Raw genomic sequence first — 23,527 nt, 5'->3', positions numbered from 1 at the left:
AGGAGGAGGAAAGGAAAGGAGGAGGAAAGGAAAGGAGGAGGAAAGGAAAGGAGGAGGAAAGGAAAGGAGGAGGAAAGGAAAGGAGGAGGAAAGGAGGAGGTCAGTAACCTTCGCTCCTCCTGCAGAGGCCAGTTTTTTATTTTAAAGGAGGTATCAGCTGCTCCCCCCTGCAAAAAACGCAAGCTCGAAATGTACTCCGACATTTTCACAACCAGAAGCATTTAAAAAAAAAAAACCCACCAACCGCGCACAGAGAAATCAATGCCCCCCACTCCGCGCTCTGGTCTCCTCTTTAAAACGCCAAGGACCCTCACAGGTAGAAACAGCTGGCGAATGCTCTACAGGTTGCAAAACGTCAGGATCACTAGGAATATAAAATTACGGAGACAGCCTGTTTCAGAAAACAACGACCACTTATACTGCGGCCATTTGTGCAAGATTTGTAGGCATAAACCGCCCATTTTTCCAAACAGGTTCCCGAGGTGGAGAAACAAAATGCTTATTATCAGCATTTCATAAGCACGATTTCTGAAAATATTTTTACTACCGCTAAGAAAAAAAAAAGGAAAAAAAGAGATGTGCATGTGGAGCGGGAGAGAAAGGAGCATTGTTGGTGGAAGAGACTGACAGCTGGAATGAATGGAAAAGCTCGGCCTTGGATTAAGTCCATTAGAAAGTCCATCTGATAGCGAAACTTTCCTAAGTAAAACAGACTTTTCGGGAAAGACTATCAAATCAGGAGGTGTCAAAATAGCTTGTATAAACCAACTCCCAGAGGAGTTTTCAGCATCGCATGGCACATGGTGGTCTCTGCATCTTATTCATAATGTTTGATTTGGCCTCGGTTCCAAAACCACAAAAACATCTGTACAGAAGGAAGCAAGTGATTCAGTGAAATCATTCTGGAAACTTTTAACATATTTAGAGTAATCTCATGAAAGAACAATGCACTTAAACGTTACTCGCTGGAAGAACACTGCGGTTAGCGGCTCGTGCCAGGGGTGGAGGGATGGGGACAGGGAAAGAGGACAGAGAAAAGGAAAAAATATTTATTTATTTTTAATAGAGGAGCCTCCTCAATTATGCAGCCTGGCATTAATTTTAACCCTGGTGCACTGATACCTAGAGCGTTGCCTTCAGCTCTCTGCAAACTACAGTATAATTAGTTTTACTCAGCTTAAAACGTATTTAGTTTGAAAATAAATAAATACACCACGAGGTAGCCAAGTTATTGCACGCGCACAAAACCTAAAGGCACGCTCCACTCCCCCAAAAGATTTCAGCCAAAAGCATGCAGCGTGCTTAACCAAAAACCCCAACGATTTCTGAACCGTCCTTGCGTTTTGTGACCTTCTTAAAAGAAGTTCTCACGATTAATTAATTTATGAATAGTTTCACCCCCCTCCCCAACATGCACAACAGGTTCCATGCAAATTCTGGAGCTTTTAAATTATACTGTTAATGAAAGCAAATAAAGGCAGTTAAAAGGCAATTTGCTCAATTGGTGTTAATATTTAAGCACAGCATGTGTAAAAACAAGATCACAGAATCCAGTTTTTCCTAAAGAAAACTTTTAGTCGCAACTTTTCATCAAAAAGCACCAAACGCATTTGAAATATTTCGTACGTGGTCTCGTTTGCTTTCGAACCCCCCTCAGCACCAGGTAATGAGGCTTTTCATTAAGTAAATTTTCCACATTAGCCTCGGCAGCTTCTCTCGCCCGGAAGCTCCAGCCTACAAAACGCAACCGGCTTCGCGCGGCTCGGTGAGACGCTGGGTACCGGAGGTGCCGCGACCCTGCGCCGAGGAGGGGACGACGCAGCCCCCCGGCCCCCCCGGGGCTGATCCCTCGCGACGCCCGCGCGAGCCGGGCCAGGCCAGGCAGAGCACCGCACCGCACGGCACGCTTCGCCTCCCGGCAAAGCCCCGGACTCCATCATTTCTACGCCGGTATTTCCTCTTTGCACCGCTGCAGCCCCTGCGCGTTTCCGACAAACCCACAAAATCCGCGCTCGCAGGGTGCCGCTGCAGATGGACTCGTCGCCGCACCTAGAAAACGTTTTAGAGAAACATCTAGAGAAAAACGCATCGAAACGCTGCACAGCAGCACGCCCAGTGCGAGAACAGGCACAGGAATTACAGAGACGACGCTGGCTTTGCCGGAAAAGTCAGAAAATGCAATAAGCAGATCGGAAGAACGCTGCTAGATTAAATCATAAAGGAGCGATCCAGCAGAAAAATAACATGGAAAAGCAAGCAGTCCTTATTTCCTTTTGTAAAATACAAAGTTGGTTTCGTCAGTGGAGAGAGTGGAAAGTTTTATGTTATGTAACACACAAAGGCAAGTATACAGCTGGAGAAATGCTGCTTCTGAAGTTTCTAAAGTGCAATTATGAACAACAAAACCACAGCTAACATTTGCCTATTAATTAAGCCTGACTTTTGGAAATGTCACATTTTGTAAGTTATGATGCTTTCTTATAAATGCACTTTCAAAGCAGGAGCTGCCAGTGAATAAGAACTTGATTTCTAATGGTTGGAAATATTTTGTACACTCTGCTGCTCCCTCTGTACCCCTTTGTCGGGGCCGAGGGCTCGGAGCTAAAGTGTGTACCAAAAGACCATCTGTAGCTACCGTCTTTACAGAGAAGTTTAAATAGAAGGATGAATGAACACAGGAATTAATGAATGATAAAGCCGTATGGTCTCAGTCAGCCTCCTACGCTTGTATGTGGCATTCAAACCCTCCCAGCCTTCTGCCACAAAGAGAGGTTTCTAAGCTACAAAAAAAAAAAAAAAAAAAGGAGAAAGTGTGTGTGTGCGTGTGTGTGTGCGCGCGCACACAGGTTTTTAAAAACAAAACCAGCAACTTGCCTCAAAGTTCCCACCAGATTACTCTGCTGGAATTTGGGGGAAAAGGCACATGTTCATTCAAAGGAGAGAGAAGAACGGGTGTTTTTATTAGTGCCAGGTGCCACAACCTCCCTTCCGTATCAAGGGAAATCCAAAAGATTCAGATTTATCTAGTTTTCCTTAAGAGCAAGCATTTCCAGTGGGATCCGAGGGGGATCCTCGGGATGGGGGGAGGCAGCAAGCTTGCCTTCTCAGAGATTTTTCCTTGTGCAAGAAACCCAGGTAATGAAGAGAGAAATCTGAATAATTCAGGAAGCAAAAAGGAAAAAAAAAAGTCACATAAATCTCGGGTATCCGACAGACGCACATACCCTTCGAGAAGCCTTCCACATAAAGCATCCGCGCTAGAGAAGATCCCTCCAGAGCAAGAGGACCTCAGACAACAGTGCTAATTCACGGAGCAAAGGCAGCACTTTAATCATCTCGGAAGGGAAACGCGGCACTAATTAAGCAGCGCGTCCCGCTGCCGGGCGCGCGAGACTCTGCGCAGCGGCAGCCGGCAGGTCCCGGGGGGTTCGGCATCCCGGCCCGTGCCGGGGGACCCCGCTCCGGCCGCCGCGCACCCCTGACCACGGCAAGCATCCGGGGCTTCCCGATGACCTGCAATCAGGGCAGCGACCGTTGCTTGCGGCACAGCCCTTGCTCGGGCGCTTACCGGTGCGGCGAGAGGACCGGGCAGCTTGCAGAGCCAGGGCACCGCGCACCAGGCTTTGCCCCGGCAGAGCCGGGCGGTTTTTGGCCGAGCAGCCTGGCCGTGCCTCCTTCCACGTCCCCTGCCGCCGGGCCAGCACGCCGCCCCCCTCCCCCCATCCATTTGGTGCACATTAAACACGTCCATTAAAAGCTAACAAACCTTGCAAGGCCCTAATGGGTATTTCGAGCAAGGGGTCGTGGCGAGGGTGCGCTCCGTGCTCAGGAGCGCATCCATTACCAGACGGCTCCATAACCCCCCTCGCCCGTGGCCGCGGGACGCAGGCTGCGACTGCACCTGGGCGCTCGCGGCGGCTGGCGACGCACAGCTGGAGGCTGCGTTTGCGCCGCTCGACGAACGCCGACGCCGCGGGGCCGACGGCTCCCCTCCTCGAACGCCTGCAAAAACGGCAGCCGCTTCCTGGGGCTACCGGGAAGCAAAACCCCCCCCGCCCGCCCCATCACAGAGATCGATGATGCCCCCGAGCTGCATCCACCTCCGTTACCCCGCGGAAGCACCGGCCCCGCGCGAGCCCGACTTTCCGCTGCTCGGCAGCCGGGAAGTGCTGACTCGGCACAGCGAGGCGGTTTCACCACCGCGAAAACCGGCAGCGAGGTGTGAGAACAGCGATGAAGTTCTGTTTTTCACTTTCCTCTCCTCTTCCGCGCCTCAGCTCTGTTTTTCGCTTCCCTCCTCTTCCTCGCCTCCACCCGGCGGGCTTTTGTCAGCGATGCCAAACCACTTACGCCGGCGCTCCGGCCGGGGAAGAAAAGATGATACGGCTCATTGTGCGGCTCGCCGAGATTAGAAGGTGACATTCGGCGAAAGACAAAGCAGCAGATGGAATCACCTACTGTTTGTCAAAGGCGAGCTCGCGCCCGGCCAAAAACATTAACAAGGTAAACCGAGGATCAAAAGCCCGCAATCTCTCAGATTCCCATTCGAGACCTTTTTTCTTCAAGGGGCTGTCGGGGGGGATCATCCTGCCTAAAATAAACTTCTGCCGCAAAAGGTTAATGCAGACATGAAAAAAGCATTATGTGATATTAGAATGCTACTTTTATTTTAAAAGCCATCATGTGTAAAGCATTAGTGTTTTTGAAATTGCATTCTTGAGTTAATTAAATGGACAATCTTTTATACATAAAAAGTGAAAGAAAGCAATTAAAAGCTAAACGAAGAGAAACTGCCTTTTCATAGTTGTGCGCTACCTCATTCCCTTTGTATTAACTTCTCATGAACACGAGCGTCTCAATGGTGCCACTGTCCAAATGTGGTGTTTATAGCACCCTGGGTGACAGTTTGAGCAGTATTTGTCTTCCTTCTAAGTTTACCTATGAGATTTAGCATAACAAAACCCCTCACTTGGGCAGCGTTTTGCAAACAAACACGGAAAGCGAGGAAGATGCGGAGCTCTGCAGCTTTGAAATTATTAAACAGGAGCTAAACGCTGTTTTCGGGGGCTCTGGGGGACGTCAAGCAAAGCCCCAGTGCGGCCCCAGCATGGAGGGGAAGGAGGCTCATGTGTGCTCAACGGGGCACATACGCTGGGGGCGAAGGTGAAAGGAAACTAACTTCGGGAAAAAAGGAAAAAAAACAGATGTTTTGGGCCCTTTGGGTCGTGGGACACCCAAGTCCTGCACCCGAAAGGCTGGTGGCCCTGCGGTTCCTGCGCTCGTGCCCCTGACGACAGGTCCCCACCGCTGCCAGAGCAGTCCCCTCCCTCCCGGCAACGCCACACCTTTGATCCTGCTGATTTTATAGCCTCAAAACCCTTTCGGCGCAGCTTTGCATATATTATTTTACAACTCGGGAGTCTAATGTGCTATGCAGCACATGCAAACAATCTCGTACGGATCTTTTAACCACCCACAGTAATGAGGTGGATTCATCGTGACTGCATTTATGACTATTTAAAAGTGAATTTGCAGTTTCTTTTCTTGGACAAGTTGAGGGGGAAAAGAGAGACATATATCAAGTATAATTTCCCCATAATAAATGATAGGCAAGAAACTTCCATACACAGAAATTGTTTGCCAATATTTAAGTCTGATAATATACCCAAATGCTTTATCTTCATAAACACTGGCACAACTCCTACTTTTGAAAGAAAGGGAAGGGCTGGAAAGGAAGGAAAAAGATTCAATTTCCAACCTATTATAAGGAGGGAACCATGTTTCCATAAGGAAGGGCCTGACCTCCCAGACAGCTGCAAAGCACCGCAGCGATGCCTGGATCTCTCTCGACTAAGGCTAGAAAGCAAACTTTGAGGGAAGAGAGAGATGTTTCCAACTGTTTTTTTGCCAAACGTTATATCCAAAAGGGAGCACAGTAAGGAACGGCCGGCAGCCAGGAATTCTGCTTTTCAGGATTTTTGATCCCTCTTACAATGACGAATTTGCTAAGGAATCTAACTCCATCTATAGAGGACAAATGCTTGCTCTGTAAAATAAAAGACAGCAGCTACATTTAAAAAAAAGAGGTGGCAGAAATCTTTTCTTCTGCAATTTCAGTCATTGCTCACTGCAACGCCAACTAAAGCCTCCATTTTTCCCTACTCAAAAATAATTGCCATACAGTCCAAGAATGGTTTTCCTCATCCTTTGAGCTCTGCAGGTGTGGTGATACCCCAGGCTAACCGTACGCGCCCCATAGGTTAACGGTATACCGGAATACGTATGTGCACATTGGTCTACCGGGGTGTACATGGGCTCAATACCCAGATTTCCCATATAGAGATATTTAAAGGGTAGCAATGGTGTGAAAACTAGTAGCAGCTATCTCACTGCCATAAAAACCCGACCTTCAGTTTTAGCAAGGAGGTAAAGTTCACTATTGATTAGACCCACCGTAATCTGTTTATAATTACTATTATCTCTGACTTCATCTCGTAAGAGGTCAGCAGATTCACAGAAATCTTGCAAGTCATGTCTTTCCCCTCCCAGCCTCATACCCGTGCCAAAAGGTCGGTTCCCTCCCGGCTCGCCGCCTTGCCCACCCCACCTCCGCTCCTCCGGCCGTTAGTGGGAGGCGACAAACCGAAGCGCGGGAGAAACGAGGAGGGGGCCGGGGAGAGACCCTGACGATGCCCCGAGGGGTGACCTGATGGCTGGCCCTGCCGGGCTCTCCCTCACCCGCGCGGCTCTGCGGTGCCAAATATCATCGCTCACATTATTTCACCGTTCCCCTTTCCCCCCTCCCCAACGAGGGGGTGCTCGGCTGTGGCCGGGCGCCTCTGCCCCGAGCGCCTGACGCCGTGCTTGCAGAGCGGAGATCAATAGCTGCGGCTGCACCTTCTCCCGCGGGATCGCGGCTCCGTTTTCGGAGGATACGAGCCTCTGAAGCGCGGCCTTAACAAACAGAGCATTGCTCAACTGTTCTGGAGGCAGGTGTCATAAACAAGCAGGCACATGGCAAACATATTGATTTCCTGGACCTTATCGCGCAGCAACCAGTGCTCAGTTACCAGGCTACTTTAATATGTAATTTACTGCAAGAAGGGAGAACTCGGCTGAGGATGTCTGAAATATTTACTGTAGAATCGACGGGAAGGTTGCATGCATATGGATGGCTCGCCGCACTGTATCGCGGGCAAATACGAGGGGAGAGACTCCATTTGTTGCTTCTAGCAGTCATTAGTATTTTCAAACTATTAAAAAAACCCTCTCCGCTGCAATAAACTGTTTACGCAGATGCTATTAATCTTCTTCTGCAACTGTTTACGCTATGAAAATATAGTCTCAGCTGCCTGGGTTCTCCGGCTCCTTCATTTAAATTCAGACGCTTAATTTCTGTCAAAACAGAGCCCACCGAAATTACCTCCATCTATTTCTTGAGCTGGAGTCGCCCCGGTGCTTGCGAGCCCACCGGCCGTCCGGCGGGAGGGAGCCGGGGCGGCGACGCTGCCGGCCCCGCTCGGGGTCCCTTGGCCGACCGGCACTGAGCGCTGAGCGCTGCGAGTTGTTGCGCTATGGCGTCAGAGCCATCGCCATCTGCACCCTATTTATCCAGATTTAAAAAAAACCCACATTGCAACCCGTCAGGTTATGAAAACAGAAGCCTTTTAACGCCACCGCAGCAAACGCCTGGCCAGGGACAGCGCCGCGTTACAGAAACGCTCGCGTGACGCTGCCAGCGCACGCGCAGCATCAGAGCAAGCACTAACGAAGGCTTTGCGGGGCACCGTAAACCTAGCACAACAGTTCAACGGAAGAATTAACGTGTTTTAACAGAGCGAGGCCCTCTGCAGAAACGACTGCGTTAAAAGGCTGAGCTACATCTAGCGTAATGTCATCACGCACCAACGGACAAATTAACACGTCAGGGCCCCGGCGGACCTGCGGCACCTTCGGCGAAGGAAGCCACCCATAGACTCTGCCGTCTTTTCCGTCAATCTCCAAGCAGGATCAATATTTTAAAACCGAGATAGCATCTGCTTTACCAGTGACAGCAGAGCGCTAGAGGATTGTATCTTCAGATAGTTTCTTTCAATTAACTGAAAATATAATTACCTACAGATACTTCATGAAAGCCGCCATTTCACCAGCAATCCACGCCTAAAACCCGCAGAGGGAGGCACGACGGGAGGAAGGGTGGCCATCGGGCGGCCGTCGTCTCCTAGCTGCCATGCTGAGCGATTTCACGCTTCTTCGAGGGTATTTTGCAAAGGTAACGTCAGTGAATCCTTCGGCTGTACCTTTAGGAGTTTGCATTTTCGCAGTATGAACTTTTAAAAAATCCTTTTTATACAGCATCTTTAAGTAGATCTTTTGGAATTTACAAGATAAATACTGGTAATTTGATTCTTATCTTCTTCAAATCCAATTCTAAGCCAATTCTGGGTAAAAGGACACTAATTATAGCCTACAGGGAAAGAAAAGGTAACCTATCAGTGAGAATACACTCGAAACATTTAAAAAGGTATGGGACATTGAAAAGTTAAATAGATTTCAAATCTATTCTTGCAAGAACAATAATTTGTTATGTGAAAATTATTCTCTGCGCCCTTTCTATGCCCTAGCACGTCTTTTTTGTGATCTTCTCGGCGCTGCGCTGAAAATAATTGCGTCAGTTTTGCATCTAGTTTCCTATCGCTGAGTCTGCCTGCAGATCTTTCCAAGACCGTCCAACCTCTCCGCGAGCGAAGCTGAGAGGAGGTAACAAAAAGAAGGGCAATCAAATCTCGGTGTAAAGCCAGATGCATTAAATCTTACCCCTCGTTCACACGCTTAAGAAAATAAAGCCGGAGAGGAACGTTTTGGCTGAAACGGCCCGGTGCAGGCGGGTGCGTGGTGGAGCGGGATGCACCGCGGAGGCACTTCCACAGCACATGCAATAAATGCCAAAACCCTAGAACCGCACAAAAAGCGGGGGAGCGTTGCAGGCGCCGAGCGCTGCTCTCCTCCCCTTTGCCCGGCAGGCTTGCAAACCCGAGCCCTGCTTCGGCTGCCGCTGCCCGCTGCCTTCGCGGGCGTCCCGCGCGCGTCCCTGCCCGGCACGACGCCTCGGGCGCCCTTGCACCGCGGGAGGCTGCTCGCTAGCAGAAAAGAGCCAACTTTGTAAACGCGTCAGGGTTACATGAACTCAATTACATAATATACAGTATAAAATATACCAACAACCGCAACATTGTTACCCCCTAGCCCAAATATTTTGCATTTGCCTCTTTGGCCCAAACGTACACGTAGACAGGTGCAATTCCCGCTCCCCAAGCGGCAGGCAAACAAGGAGCCAGGAGCCGCTCGATGAGCTGCAACGCTCCGTTGTCACCCAGGCCCCTGACGCGCACCAGCCTGGGGGGGGGGGGGAACTGAAGAGCGACCGCTGCGCAGCACCATCCGAACCTTATGGCACCTATAAAATAATAAAAATCGCGCTACGCTCCCGGGCGTTGCTTCGCCAGGACCTTCCCTTCCCGTCCCCAGGGCCCTGCTCCATTCAGATTGCCTAGGAAGAGGCTCGTTTTGCTTTTTCAGTTAAAAAAAAGTTTGGAATTAACCCTCGGAGGCACCCCTTCGGTGGAGGGAGCAGAGATGTGTGCCTGCAGCTAGCGAGGGCTGAGCCACCTTCCCTCACCCTGCTGCAGACGAGAGCCAGAGACCAAAGACGGTTTTACACCACAAGCTCAACTCAAGATCTTCGCGAGAGGAACAAAAACCCCAAGCCGTGACAGCAGCAGTTCAAGCTGCTTTAAAAATAGATGTTTTTTTCAAAATCAGGGATGCAAATGTTTCCTATTACTGCACTTCCATGATTCAGCAGCTCCAGTCTAAATAATAAAAAGTGTGGTAATCCACATATTTGTGTGGCATAATGGTAAATTCATGCCTTCAATGACTTTTGAGTGCTCTGCTATTAGGAAAAGACATTTTTCTTTTCTCGTGCTGAAGGAAAAATATAGTTATTAAAAAACGGGAAAAGAATCAGCTCATTAGTTAATCACAGGGAAAAACCTTACCGCTGGAAAACACAGCGGCTGGAGAGTGAAGCAAGAATTAAGCCGACGCACGTAAAGAAGCAAAAGCCCCACGTACAATGTACACCCGGCCCCGGACCATAAATTAGCTTAAAGAGAGGAGAGGAGATGTCTAAACAAACATAAAACCCTTCGGAGGCCTCACGCCGTCGCCCCTTCTCCCCGCCGAGCCGGGCCGCGGTTCACAATGAGCCCTTTAGCCCGCCGCGATGCCCCCAGCTTTGTGCGCGCGCTCGGCAGCCCGGGAAGGCCTGACTGAGCAAACACAGTACCCTTTCAGCGTGGCCCGGGGGGATCCTGTTTCACTCGCCCCATGAAAGGCGCTACTGTAAATAAAAGCAGCCGGCTTGACCTGCCCGCCGTCCCCGGACCCCGCGCCCGCCCCGCTGTAACGGAGCCGGTGCAGCACCAGTGCCGTGCCCCTGCCCACGGGAACCGGCCCGGCCCCGCGCAGGAACCGGCCCCAAGGCAGGCAGCGGCGGCTGCAGCCGGACCCGTGCGAGCTCGCGGGGATGCCGCCAGGACCTCGCTCCACCCGGTTCCACTCCGTCTCCCGCTGCGCCCTCGCCGGGATTCTTCTCGCTGCCCGCTTACTTAGGTGTGAAACGCAGTTGCCGCGCGAGGCACAAAACGGGCCACTTTAGAAGGGCGCATCCGCACGCACTGCACCTGAGCAGGAAAAGGTAAAACCCCCCCAAAACACCTACAGCTACGGGAGGCGGGTGTGCAGCACAGAGAAGCAACCGAAGCATCAGTAGCGCGTTTCCCTTAAGACAGCGCCTTCGGTATCGGCAGCAAAGCCAGCCCGGCGCAGCACGCGTCCTGGTTCTGCCCAGGAAGCCCTGCGTGCACGCGCACACACATGAATAAGTGCTACCCTGCGCCAAACCCAAGGGGATGCAGCTTCCCAGAGCACACGGGGATGCTGGCCAGAATGCCGACCCAAAGCTGAGCTCCTAAGATCCTTAACATCTACAAAGCAGGCGGCAGAAGGGTTTATTGTTGCACACCAAGGCCAGAGGAGCAAACCTTTAAAACTGCAGGCAATTAGCAGGAGGACACATACTTTGCTCAAAATAAACAGTCCCTTACTACGTTTAAAAGGAAAGGAAAAAAAGAAAGAAAAAAAAGGGCGGCCTGTGCTCAGGGAGGACTCTGCTTCTGACAAACCACAGCAGCCAAGCGCAGCGTTTGAAATAAGGGCTGCGGGTAACAGCTTCCGCGCGCCGAGCCGGACGAGAGCGCAGGAACTGGGCGCGCGAAGCCGCACGGCGCCGGCGCTGGCGGCACGGCAGCCGAAGGCGGGTGGCCAGCAGGCGAGGGCTCGCCGTCGGCAGCGCCCGCGGCAGGAAGCTTTCCACACCCGGCCCCAGGACGCGACGTTTCATCCAAGTCCGCCCTGCCGGGGCTCCAGCTAGTGCCACTTCCCCCCGTTCAAACGCCGGCGTTCGGGCGGGCAGAGCCAGTGCAACGCGTTCGGGCGCTTTTTAGCTATAACTGTACCACACCGCAAAAATCCCGTTCCGAGGGCAGCTTTACGTAAAGGGCGAGGAGGTGCTGGCCACAACCAGGGTTCATCGCAGCCGGTTCCCCCCGCTGCTACCAGGGTGGCTTCTCGAGGAAGAGGGGGCAGAGCCTCCAAAACACGCGGGAACCAGCGGCGCTGCAGAAGCCACGCGCAGCCCACGCGGCAGGGAAACGCCAGCGAGCCGGCACCAACAGCAGGGCACGCTGGAGCAAGGAGACGCCCAGCCCCGGCGTGCAAACGCAGCGCGGGCTTGTTTTAATTTCAGCAGGAAGAAAGTTTCCATTACTTGCTTGAGGTCAGTGACTTATTGCTTCCCCTCGGCTGCGTTTGCAGGTAGCACTAAGCGCCCAAGCGAATGCCGGGGGGGGGGGGGGGGAGGAAAGCAACACCCCCCCCCCACCACCGGCGCCCTTGGCCAGCTTTACCTGCCTGCAGTAAGCGCGCGAGCGACATGGGTGCTAATCAGGGAGCTGCTTTCCACCCCAAACAGGGAGAAGCTGCTGCGTGGCAGCACGTGGCCGGGCCCTGTCCGCCGCGCTCCGTTGCCCGGAGGATTTCCACGGTGGCACCGACCCATTTCCTGTGGGCACCGGCACCGAGGGGCTCCGCGCCGCCCGGGTGGCGTGCTACATGTGTCGGCTCGCCTGCATGCCCGCTGCAGGGGGGCCGTGGTGGCGCTCGCCCCTCTAAATAATGCATTTACCAGCCCTAATTAACGCAAGGGAAAGCGTGATATACATTTCTCCATTGCTTTAAGTTACGTCTGGTTAGACACTGAGAGAAGAGCAGCCTCTAGCTAAGGGTCAGATAAGCCAAAAATCAATACGAGCGACTGCCTCTGCATCCTTAAACCCTGGCACCCCCTCTGCGAGCCGGAGCCGGAGGCGCCGGGGCCGCGACGCTGCCCAGGCGCGCGCTCAAAGCCGAGCCGCGGGACGGGATGCGATGGGATACAACGCCCGCCCGGCCTAGCTCGCACCGGGCACCGGCTGCCCATGCGGCAGCTCCCCCCCGCCCCAGCGAGCGCAAAGCACAGAAAAAAATAAAATGAAACACAATGCTGGTGGGAAGCACGTCAGGACAAGAACCAACTTTTCTTCCCGTTCCTCCTGCGCGCCTCTCCTTAAAGCAAAAGAGTTTTCACTTTTTGCACAGGGAAATCTTTGATCTAAGCTGAAATTTTGCTGCAAAAGAGTGTTTTTGGCCGAAGGGCAGGGACAAACGGAGGGCTACGGGGTCTGGCTGGCGCCACCCCGTGCCACTGATTCCCGCGCCGCCGATTCCTGCAGGTTCGCCCCCGCGCGGGCTGGGCACCCCCGGGGCGGGGGCCCCGGAGCGCAGCGGGGCGCAGGGGCATGGGGCCGGCCTCCGCAGCTGAGGTTTGCCACCGCCGCGGGATGGGCAAGCAGGCAACGCCATTGCACAACGCCTCCGCCTTATCTCTCCCACGCAAAGGCAGCTCGCGCGCGCTGCGCAGCGCCCCGCGACCGCAGCCCGACCCGGCGGCAGATAAGGCACCCGGGGCGGGCGCCAGCGCCCGAGCGCGGCCCCCACCGCGCTGCGCCGTGCCGCGATGGGCGCGCTCTCGGGGGTGCACGCCGCACTGTGCTGCGCTGCGCTGCTTTAAGGAGAATTGCACGAGGCAGCGGGAACATCTGCGCTTGACACCAAGAGCAAACGCTCAGAGGGCGGCGCTAGCGGAGCCGAGAGGGCGGCAGCCGCCGCCGGGGAGAGCAGCGGGGCTGCGGTTACGGGGCGAGGGCGGCCGGCACAGCAAAGGCTCTTCCAAGGCGCGCGATGCAGATAAGCACCGCGATGCTGTTAAAGAAAAACAAAACAAAAAGAGCCCAAGGAGAGAATTCAGAAACACATATTTGAAATCATATTCCCCAATTCCAGAACTTGTACTCTGAGGAGCGTTACATCTCTGTGGGGACACGAGGCTGAAGCTCACCGGCTCCCTCTCCGCCCCACACCAGGGAGGCTCCGGGGCTCCCAAGGTCGGACTTTTCCCCCCACTTCCACGCTACAGTAAGTCCCAACAAAGCAGCAAGCAGTCGTAGCCCAGCCCAATGCAAAGGCAAATATGCGTCGTGAAATCTGCAAACCGATGGTTTGTCCCGGAGCCCCACATTCCCACATGTGCGCACTTCCAACATGACAGAGCGGGCTTTCGTTGCATTTTTTTTTTTCTTTCCTTTTAACGTATAATCTGTGCTGTGGTTAAATCTAATTTCTTAGACTCGCAGCCTTCACAGGTTTAGTTTGTACACTCCCAAATTAGTGCAACCTGTCCTTAAATACCATAATAAAAAACACATAGTAAGCATTCTGCTTTTATTTATGACATCAATGGTTTCAAGCAGGATGAATCACACTTCCTCTTTAACACTCCTTTCTAATATGATTTACTATAAATAATGCGCGCAGAAAAGAATGAGGGAAGGTGACAAAGGGCAAAGCACAGAGCACGAGGCCCCTGCCAGCACCGGGGCCCAGACCGGGCTGGGAAGGACACACAAACACTCGTGGCAGTAGCACCGCTGCTGCAAGGCGAGTGTAACTTTTGTGGTTAGCACAGTACGGAGGACGTAAATGCAAATGTAAACAAAGTAAACTATAGTCAATGTTTGTGTTTTTGCATATGAACTACATCCTACCTTTAGGAAAACTGCTGCAGAAATGATTTAAAGTTAAGAACCAGTCCTCTCTAGGTCAATGGGGAAAATTATTTTTAGCCTCCGCAGGGCCAGAATTTTGCCTCCATGACGGAAAGGAAAATCGCCTGTGGACAGGTGTCAGGCAGGCACCGAGGGAGGAGGCGAACCTGCGGAGCACAATTCCTCTGTTCCTGGCAAATCCGAGCTCGCGCCGCAGGGGCCCTGTCCCAACGCCRGGCAGACGCCCGGCACCCACGGCCTGGGGAGCGCGCGGCTCCCTGCAGCATCCCGGGGCATCCCGGGGCCCTGCGCCTGCCTGCCTGCCGTGGTGCCCAGCTTCAGCAGCTCATTTCTTCTCTTTCCGACCTTCTGAGTAAGCAGGCAATGGAAATGGTCTGGGGTTTGAGGGGGTTTTTAGGTGTGGGTTTTTTTTTTCCACTCATTCAGTTTCCGACTTCTTTGTAGGTCACCGACACGAGAGCAGGTACGCGACTCCCCGCCACCGAACGCCGCCCGAGAGCGTGCTGCTGGGTGCAGAGAGCCCCGGCGAGCCGGCGCAGCGGGGCCCGGCAGCGCCTCGCCTCGGCACGTGGCAGGCGCCGGCGCCCGGCATGCATGGAGCGCGGGCTCTCCGCTGCGCCGATGGAAAGAGCTGTGCGCTCAGCACGGATTTGCTGCAAGTAGCTCCAGGTAGACCAGACACACATCATACCACTTCTGCTTAAATAGAAAAATGTTTCCTAAACTGCAAATTGCAGGCTTGTTTATTAAACAGTGTGCCAATAAAACAGCAACAAGATTAAGAAGGTGAATGGGAAACTAAACTAGCACAGTGGGACACGTATCCAGCCATAATCTACTTAAAATCAGTTAAGAACACTACAGCGAAAATGATATAGACTGCGCTGGACTCCATCCAAAATGCACAGGCTGGGCCCGAGAGGCTCAAGGAAACGGGCTTGGTCCTACAGCCTTGCTCGCGCACGGACGGCGTTCAAACTCTTACAGCAATGCTCTTTTTTCCCCAGAAAGAGGAACATGAGATAGAAAATCATGGAAAACAACAGAGCAGGTGGATGCTCTTTTTTTTCCCCCCTCTTTCCTAGAAAACTAGTGATCAGACAGCGTTTATTATTCTTGTAAATATATCTGTAACTCAACATGTAAGCTACTGAAGTCAGCCAAGACCTTTCAAGTACAAACTAGTGTTCAGAAACGGTAACGAGCATCTCAGGAACACTTTAAAGTAGATAAACATTATCCGAAATGAAGAAATACGTAATGTTCTTGAATGCCCCAAACTGTTCTTGAGGGCCAGACTCAAACCTCAGAGTAAAAATAGCTGTTGCCAACAAGCGGAAAGTACTTGTGCCCATAAGTCTGCACTAAACTGTGTCTAACCTTTCCGTACAAGGACTTTGCCCGCCTTCTTTGGTTTTACTCATTCAAAATGATGCATAAACCTTTCTTTTCCACGTATTATACACCTCTCTTCTGTCCTAATTTCTTGTAGATGCCATGGCCTTTATTTCAGTGGAAATCTGCCGCAAGGCAATTTTTCAATTACTACCGCTGGAGAAAAAGCAAATTTCCAGGAAGAGGAGCAACAAGATCTGCGATATTTAACCCGAGCGCGAGCACTTCAGCTAAAACCCCGTAGGGCTGCTCCGGGGACCTCGTGGCTAACGCGTTTACCTTTTTCCGGTTAGCGACATAAAAACCAAAACCAACCTCCCAACCCCTTGCAACAGCTCTCGCAGTTCTGGCCGCGCTCGACAGAGTCAGAACCCAGAAAACAGCTTTTGGGCTTTGTTTTAAGAGAAAGGGGGCACTGGGGGAGCGGGGAGAGGCGCTCCAAAGCCACACATCTTTACGACGCCGCACGCCGCGGTGCGGGAGTGCCTGATGCCAAACGAAGAATTAAAGCTACTATAAAGCACTTAGCTGCCTAACACCAGGCCAGGGGAAAAAATTGCAAGAAGAATGACACAATCCAGGACTGCCCAGAAAGAAAGAATGAATGGAATAGGCTAATTTACACAGGAAGTGAGCACTTACCAGACCCTTCATCCTAACACACAAAACCCTCTGCCATATCTGGAAGCAATTACATCCAGTTAACATGATCTGCCTGCCACTAAAATTAACTGCAAACAGAAATATTTTTCACTTCTGCAACAGGAGATGCCATGGCCCCGTGTTTGGCTGCCGGGAAATATTTAGTAATTACTCATTTAAAGTCTCTCTTGAAGCTGTCAAGGGGGGGGAAGCAGTAATAAAACAAAATTCTTGCTAATTATGAGCAAAAAGGAAAATGTAGATCATTTTACTATATACAAAGAAAGCAGATATACACACACCAGCGCGGCTAAACAGTCAATATCGCACCACAGCGAATAAGGCTGCAGCGATACTTTGGCATAAACTTATTGCGCCGTTCTGCACCATTTCCACGCACTGAGGGCAGGACGCAAAAAAAAAAGAGATTTGATAGCATCACCCATGAGACACCGCAATCTCTCTGAGGATTTCTCTGTGCAATCAATAAATACCGGTTTAACCTACACCACTTTACAGCAGGACCTGCAAAGACTCGGTAAAGCTCACTGAGCTGCTGGACACGAAGTTAAACGAAAAGCATGCTTTGGGGAAAAAACAAAAGCATCCCCCCCCTCCCCGCCCCACCGAGGCCTTTGCAATCAGGTTTGCGACACGGAGCGTCCAGCCCCAGAGTCGACAGGAATGAGGTGAGATGACGGGGATTCGCTGGCAGGGACCCCCTGGCCTGGGACCATGGGAAATAACCGATTCCGAGGAAGGCGCCCGGGCGGCTCCGGGGCGCCGCGGCACGTGCTCAGCTCGGCGCACATGGTGCCCGCCAAGCGCCTCCGCCGCACGTGCACGCTCCGCACCGAGGAGCCGCAGGAAACGCGTGCACGAAACCTGCACCGCCCAAGCGAGCGGCGCCGACGGCTTGCGCCGGCCCCTCGCCCCGCCGGGGCCCGTTCCCACGCCACCTTCCTTCCGTCCGCCCCCCCGGAGGCGCCCGCGCTCCCCGGCCCTATGTAGGTTACTTCCTCTGCCGGGCGAGCATCGCGGCGCGGGCACCGCCGCCGCCGCCTCACCCTGCGGAGGGAAGCTGCAAAAGTAACGGCTGCGAAAGGGGGGAAAAAAGAAAAAAAAAGAAAAAAAAAAAAGAAAAGGCTGCTGGTGCATTTGGAGGCGAATTGCAAAGCGCCGCTTTGAGCGGGGTCTCCGGCACGGCTCGGGGCCGCCGCGCAGGGGGCATGGAAACGGTTAAGTCCCCCGCGGAATAAATCAAAAGTTCAAGGCTGCGGCATACCACAGCGTATTCCCTGCTCGCCCGTGACAAGAACCAGAGCGAGCCCGAAATCCCCGGCATCCTGCGCGGGCCCCGGCGGGCGCGCACGGCGAGGCGCACGGGGTCAGCGCCGCGGCCCGCGGCGGCGGCCTTCATTTCCGGAGCGGGGCGAGCGCTCCGGCCCGGCCGGCTAATCAGGGCTGCCCGCGCCCGGCCCCGCCGCCGCCGCGCGCCCTGCTTCCCATTAGCCGCTTGCGACGCCAGGTGCCACTAATAAGCCCCGTCAGCGAGAAACAAGAGCTGCCAAGTTGTCTTCCCAACTCTGGAAATAATCACAGGCAGAGTTTGGGGGGCTTTCCCCCCCCCCCCCAAGTTTCGCTTGCAGCTGAGTTGAGTGGAACATAAATTGCTGAATGCTTAAAATTAAATAAATAAATAAATAAATAACAACTACTGTATCAGGCTACCAAAATTAACACTAATAACATCTCGCAAAGCACTTGGGATCTGATTTATCACRTTTATTGCTTTAATGGTATACTGCATCTGTTTCTCACTGTGACATGTCGAGCGGTGCCAACGTGCCTAATGGCATTAGTATTACAATGCTCAGCTAATCCACTCCGAGACAAATGGAGGTGAGGCTGGCAGCCCACGAGCCAGGAGCAGCAATATTTCCCCCATGCACTACTCGGAGTTTGCCGCGGTATTAACGCCGCGGCTCCGCAAAAGCCCACCGCGAGCTGGGGCCTCCCTTGCAATGCTGGAGGCTGCAGCGGGACCGCCCCGCGCGGGCGGCAGGTCCCAGCTCCTTCCCCGAAAACCGGGTCTCTTCACCAAGGCCCATCCCGGCGCGCTGCACAACATCGAGCACGACACTCGCATCCGCCTTCCCACATCAGACCTCGTGCCAAGGCGCCAAACTCAATGCACCCTCTTGGCGGGCAACCACCTCTGCCTTTCCCCATGCTTTGGGGGCAAAAGCCTGCATTTCCCCTGCAGCGGGGCGCACGGAAATCACAGCTTTGGGGAAACCGGGCTCATCTCCCCGTTCCGGCTCCGTGTTCCCCACTGCAAAATGAGGGAGAAGATGGAGATACTCATCTCCTATGTGAAGTTTATTACGACCAGTCAGCAGCAGCAGAGAAGGAGCAAGTTTCCTCACTCCTAGCCCTAAAGCAATCCACTGGAGCGCATCCGGTAGACGATAGCTCGACCACGAAGCTCGCTGCTAGGTCTTGCAAAATTCAGGCTCAAAAACTTGAACGGGGGCTCCCCAGGTGGTGTGTTACACGAGCACCCACCACGCAAGACTACACTGCTCAGCTTTACGGGCACTGAGAACAGGCACCTTATACCAAAATGCATCCGAGGTGCCAAAAACATATACCCGGAAGAGGTTTTCATCTGGTCCGATCTCAACTTGTCTTACAACGACACCAGCGTCAAGCACTTTCACTTTTCAGCCAAGCATCTCCATATTACAGAAAACACCAAGAAAACGCCGCCGGCAAAGCCGTGGGGATCTACGTGCCAAGGGCTAGCCGGGGCCGAGACGCTGGTATGAGCGAGCCCTGAGCCAGAAAGCACCTGGCCCCGGAGAAGCGGCACGCGGAGCTACGGAGGACTATCACGCAGCTCATCAGCGTCACCGAACCACGTCTTCACCCGTGGATCGCCCCGCTGCTGTAAAAATTAAAAATAATAGCACTTTCTAAAACGTGTTCCCATGCGTTTAACTTCATGGCAAAGAACTACTCCAAGTTTGGGCAGCGGCTCAGCGCACCACTTTCTTCAGGAGTCGGGAGATTTTCCTTGTGCAAACGTACCAAGAAAAAGTGCTGTTGAACCATAGCTTTTTGTCTGCAATTAGAAGCGACAATCAATACTAACATTAGATTAAGTTTGAACTTTTCTGAACCTAAAAGGAAATCTTTTATAAAAAAAAATTAAAGAGTCACCAGCTCAATATACACTCAATTAGCCAAAATCATAAGCTGGGTAAACAAGAAAAGATGCATCGCAAAGCAGGCTGCAGCGCAGGAGGGCTCGGTGGGGAGGTGACGGGGCGCCGTGTCTCATCGCTCCCGCCGGGCACCTCGCTCCGGGCACCGTCCCCGAGGTGCCTGCCCAGCACCGAGCACAAACGGCACCTAAAAGCACGCGCTTTGGGAAGCTCGGTGGAAACCGCGCCACTCCCCACGCTGACGAACGCCCCTCGGAAGGCTTTGGGCTCACAGACATGTATATTTACACCGACACATGCACACATGCATGCAAACACACACAGGCACCATATGCACGCGCTCGCCCCTGCAATGCAAACAGCCGCCGCGCACACCATGCTCCTGCCGAAAAGCGGCCTTGGTGCTGGGTTGCCTCGGGCTGGCTTTCACCTGCCGGGAGGTGCCGGCAAACGTGCAGCGGCAGCAGCTCCGGCAGGGAATTACGGACCCCGGTACAGCGTGGATGCTGTTTAACAGCTCCATAAATACAATGGGATCCCACAAATCCTCTCGCAGTGGTAATTTTCACCATGTATTAGAAGGCAAACACTATAAAAAAGCCACATGAGACCTTGTCTACACACAAACCGCCTTGGATTTAGAAATTCTTTTTTTTTTTTTAAAGGGAGTTTATTTGACTGTTGCCCAATATCTTTCGACATGGACAGCCTTACAAATCAGTGTACAATTGGCTCAGAGGATCTGGCTTCCCCTGCAAAGTTCACCAGCACAAGGTGCCTGCTCCGAAAGGAAGAACAGCCAAACAAAGTTTGGCACCGGCTTAAATAATTGCCTTGGAGGCTATATGCTTAGCGAGCGCCGTTCAGCTCTTGTGCTCAGCTCAGATCCCGGACCACAGCGCGAGGTGCACCGAAGCACTCGAGAACACAGTAAAAAAATTAGGAAATAGGCTACGATTGTAGCTATGGTTGTCAAATTAAACCCCGCAGGTCTCCCACTGCAGGAAGGGACTAAAGCATCCTCATCCGACACCCCAGGTCCTCCTCGCTGGACCCCCGTCGCTTGGGCGGGTGAAGGTCCGGCCTCGCAGCGAAAGCGGCCACTGCAGCTGCGTCGCCCTTGCAGAGCTTCCGGGCTCCTTCCTGCCGGGACCCCGGGCGCCGTCCGAGCGAGCGGGGACGACGCTGGAGCCAGCGGCAGGAAGCCGCGTTAGCATTCGCCCCGCGCGCTCGCTGCAGCTCCGCTCGGGTGACGCTCGCTCTGCGTCACCTTACGGCGAGCGCGGCCTGATCCTCGGCCGGAGCCGAGCCGCAAACCCCTCCTCCCTTTTGCACCGCAGGTGCAAGGGGTCTCTCCCTCCCCGGCTAGCCCACGCACCCCCCGCTGTCCTGCTCGCCGGCCGCGGAGGTGCCGACGCGCGCGAAACAAAGGCGACGCAAACGGCTCGAGGGCAGTCGGTGCAACAGTGCACGCGCGCGGCGATGCCCACCCGTGGGTGCAACGTCATGGGGCGCATCCGTAACCGCTGCGCCGGGGCCCGCGCCGCCGTGGCAGAGACCCTGGCACACCGCCCGCCGGGCACGTCCCCGCGGAGCGGCAGGGCTGCGGCTGCCCCGGCGAGCGCCGAGCCTGGCACCGAAGCACGGCCGGCGCGGTGCAACGCAACGCTCGGCGCGGTAATTAGCACAGCCCGCTTCCCCAGGCGAATTCAAGAGCAAGTTTGGATTCCTGCTCCTACAACACGGAGGTGGGAAAACCAGAACCAGGCAGGCTGAGCTGGCATGCCGACACGGGCGGTCATGCTCGCACCTCCACCGAGCCCTGCGCGAGCGCGGGTCCCACCTGCGCGGGGGGCCGCGCTAACCGGCAGGCCTAGCATCACCCCCGCCGCAGCCCCGGCAGCGCCCGGCAATGCCGAACGACGAGCTCTCCGCGCAGGGACGGCGCGATGCCCCCACGCAGCAGTGATCTGCTCCGTGACACTTTGCGCAAAGTGCAAATATTTCACCGGCGATGAAGCCGAGCAGCATCACCGAACTGAGAGGCAACCGCGGGATTAGCAGCCCCTGAACATACTGATACCCAATGTCATCTTTGCAAAAATCCAGCGGGTCTCATGCTTGCAAGCACTGTCCCTGCACGGTATGCACTCGTGCGCCGGGGTTAAGCTCCCGGCTGAGAGCAGGAGAGCACCACCGACCTGGCGCGGCGTGCCCCCAGAGCGGGCACAGCTTTCTGAGCTCCAGCGGCAGCCACCACGAGCTACTGCACCCAGGGGCACCGCCGGGGCTCACGCTCGCTGGGGCCATCCGTAAGGCGAGTCTCTCCCCGGCTGCTCTCCCCGCCCGGCGCTTGCTGGGAGGCAGCTCCCGGCACGGCTGCAAAGCCGGGAAAGTTGCAGCAGCCGCGTCCCGCTCCAGGCACCCGGGGCCACCATGGAGGACTTGGCACCGGCCCTTCGCAGGGCACTGCGCTGCACCCGGCCCCAAGTCGCATGCCTCCATCGCGCCCACGACCACCGCAGGCACAAAACGCAAAAAGCAGCAACACGCTACCTCACGAGGAGGAAAACGCGGCAGAACAGACGGACGTAAGCGAGGCCCCGACGTGGCGCCCGGCGGGACTCACCTGTGCTGCTCGACCGCCTCGTTGTCCGGCAGGTCGGCCCCGCACACGCTGCACGGCTCGCCGATGGCTCGGCTCTCCGTTTTCATGCCCGCCGCCAGCTCCCCCAGCTTGCTGAACAGCTCCCGCTGGATAAAGCCCTGGGGCAGCAGCCCTCCGTAAGCGCTGAAGTCCATGGACACGGCGAGAGCCGGCGGCATGTGGAGGGCGGACGCCACGGAGGGCGGCACGCCGAGCAGAGAGTCAGTTTTGTGGTTCGGCAGCACGGAGTAGACCCCCAGGGGCTTCTCGCCCTGCGGGGCGCACTGCTCCGGCCCCAGCGGCAGCCCCTGGCCGGCCTCGGCGGGCTGCTCCGTGCCCTCCTCGCGGGCGTAGTGCAGTTCACGGGCACTTGTGATAACGCTGCTCCGGGTCGGGGTGCCGGGGCCTTCTTTACTCCTGTCGTCGGGCTTCTCCCCGCCAGGAGCGCCGGACTCGGCTGTCCGCGGGCTCTCGTGGCTGGAGGCTTCCTCCACTTGCATGACTTCGGTCTTGACCTCGGCGAGGCCGGGCTGGCGGGCGCTGGCGGGGTGCAAGTCCTCGGAGGCGCTCTGCTGCAGAGCTCCCTGCAGCAGTGACTGCCCGATGGTCATCAGGCTGTCCACCGCCGCCTTGGTGGGGCTCATCGTGGAGAGCCCGAAGGACGTGGAGACGGACGGGCTCTGCTCCACCATGGCTCCGGTCAGGCTCTGGCCGGCCATGCTGGCGTAGCCGCTCTCCTCGCTGGAATGCTTGGAGATGAACAGGCTCTTGAGGTACCTCGACTTCCTGTCCTCCTCGTCTTCGGCGCCTCCGTCCGTCATGGCGACTTCGGTGTCATTGTCGTCGGAAGCCTGGATGGTCTCCAGGATCTTCAGACACTGCTCTTCTAGATACTCTATTTCGAGGATCTCGGCCGCATAGAGCAGGTCGTCCAAGTCTTCAACCTTTGCCTGCAGGGTGGCAGTGTAAGCGTACTCCAGTATCTGCTGGAAAGTCTTTGGTGAGAGGAAGTCCAGGGTGTAATGCTGACTGTTGCGGTGGAAGAGGATCTCGAACATCTTGCTGGTGCACGCCAGCACCGTCCGGTGAGCGTGGAACTCCTGGCTGTCCACCATGATGACCACGTCGCAGAGCGTCCCCGCCAGGCGCATCTGGTTGGCTTTGTGCAGCAGCCCCGTGGGGTGGCAGGGGTTCTGCAGCTGTATCATGCCCATCTTAGTCACATCCATAGCGCTCCCGAGGCTCACTCATGAGGGTGCCTTGCCTTCGCTCCAACCTGGGACGAGCTTTGTGTGCCGACTATCTGCGAAAACAAAAGACGGGGG

General features: G+C 54.6%; 1 protein-coding gene across 2 annotated transcripts in view; it reads right to left on the bottom strand.

The window, feature by feature from the left end:
* The window catches only part of ZBTB16 (zinc finger and BTB domain containing 16), a 99,817-nt gene extending 76,322 nt beyond the window's left edge, over positions 1-23,495 (bottom strand). For both annotated transcript variants that reach the window (XM_026057987.1, XM_026057988.1), the window contains exon 1: positions 22,185-23,495. In XM_026057987.1, coding sequence (XP_025913772.1) covers positions 22,185-23,431 — 1,247 coding nt within the window. In that variant the 5' untranslated portion in view covers positions 23,432-23,495. The remainder of the gene's footprint in view (positions 1-22,184) is intronic.
* Positions 23,496-23,527: the final 32 nt, after the last annotated feature.

This window comes from Apteryx rowi, unplaced genomic scaffold (genome assembly GCF_003343035.1).
Source record: "Apteryx rowi isolate R43461 unplaced genomic scaffold, aptRow1 scaffold_141, whole genome shotgun sequence".
NCBI classification, from domain to species: Eukaryota; Metazoa; Chordata; class Aves; order Apterygiformes; family Apterygidae; genus Apteryx; species Apteryx rowi.
This window is presented reverse-complemented; position numbering and strand designations above follow the sequence as displayed.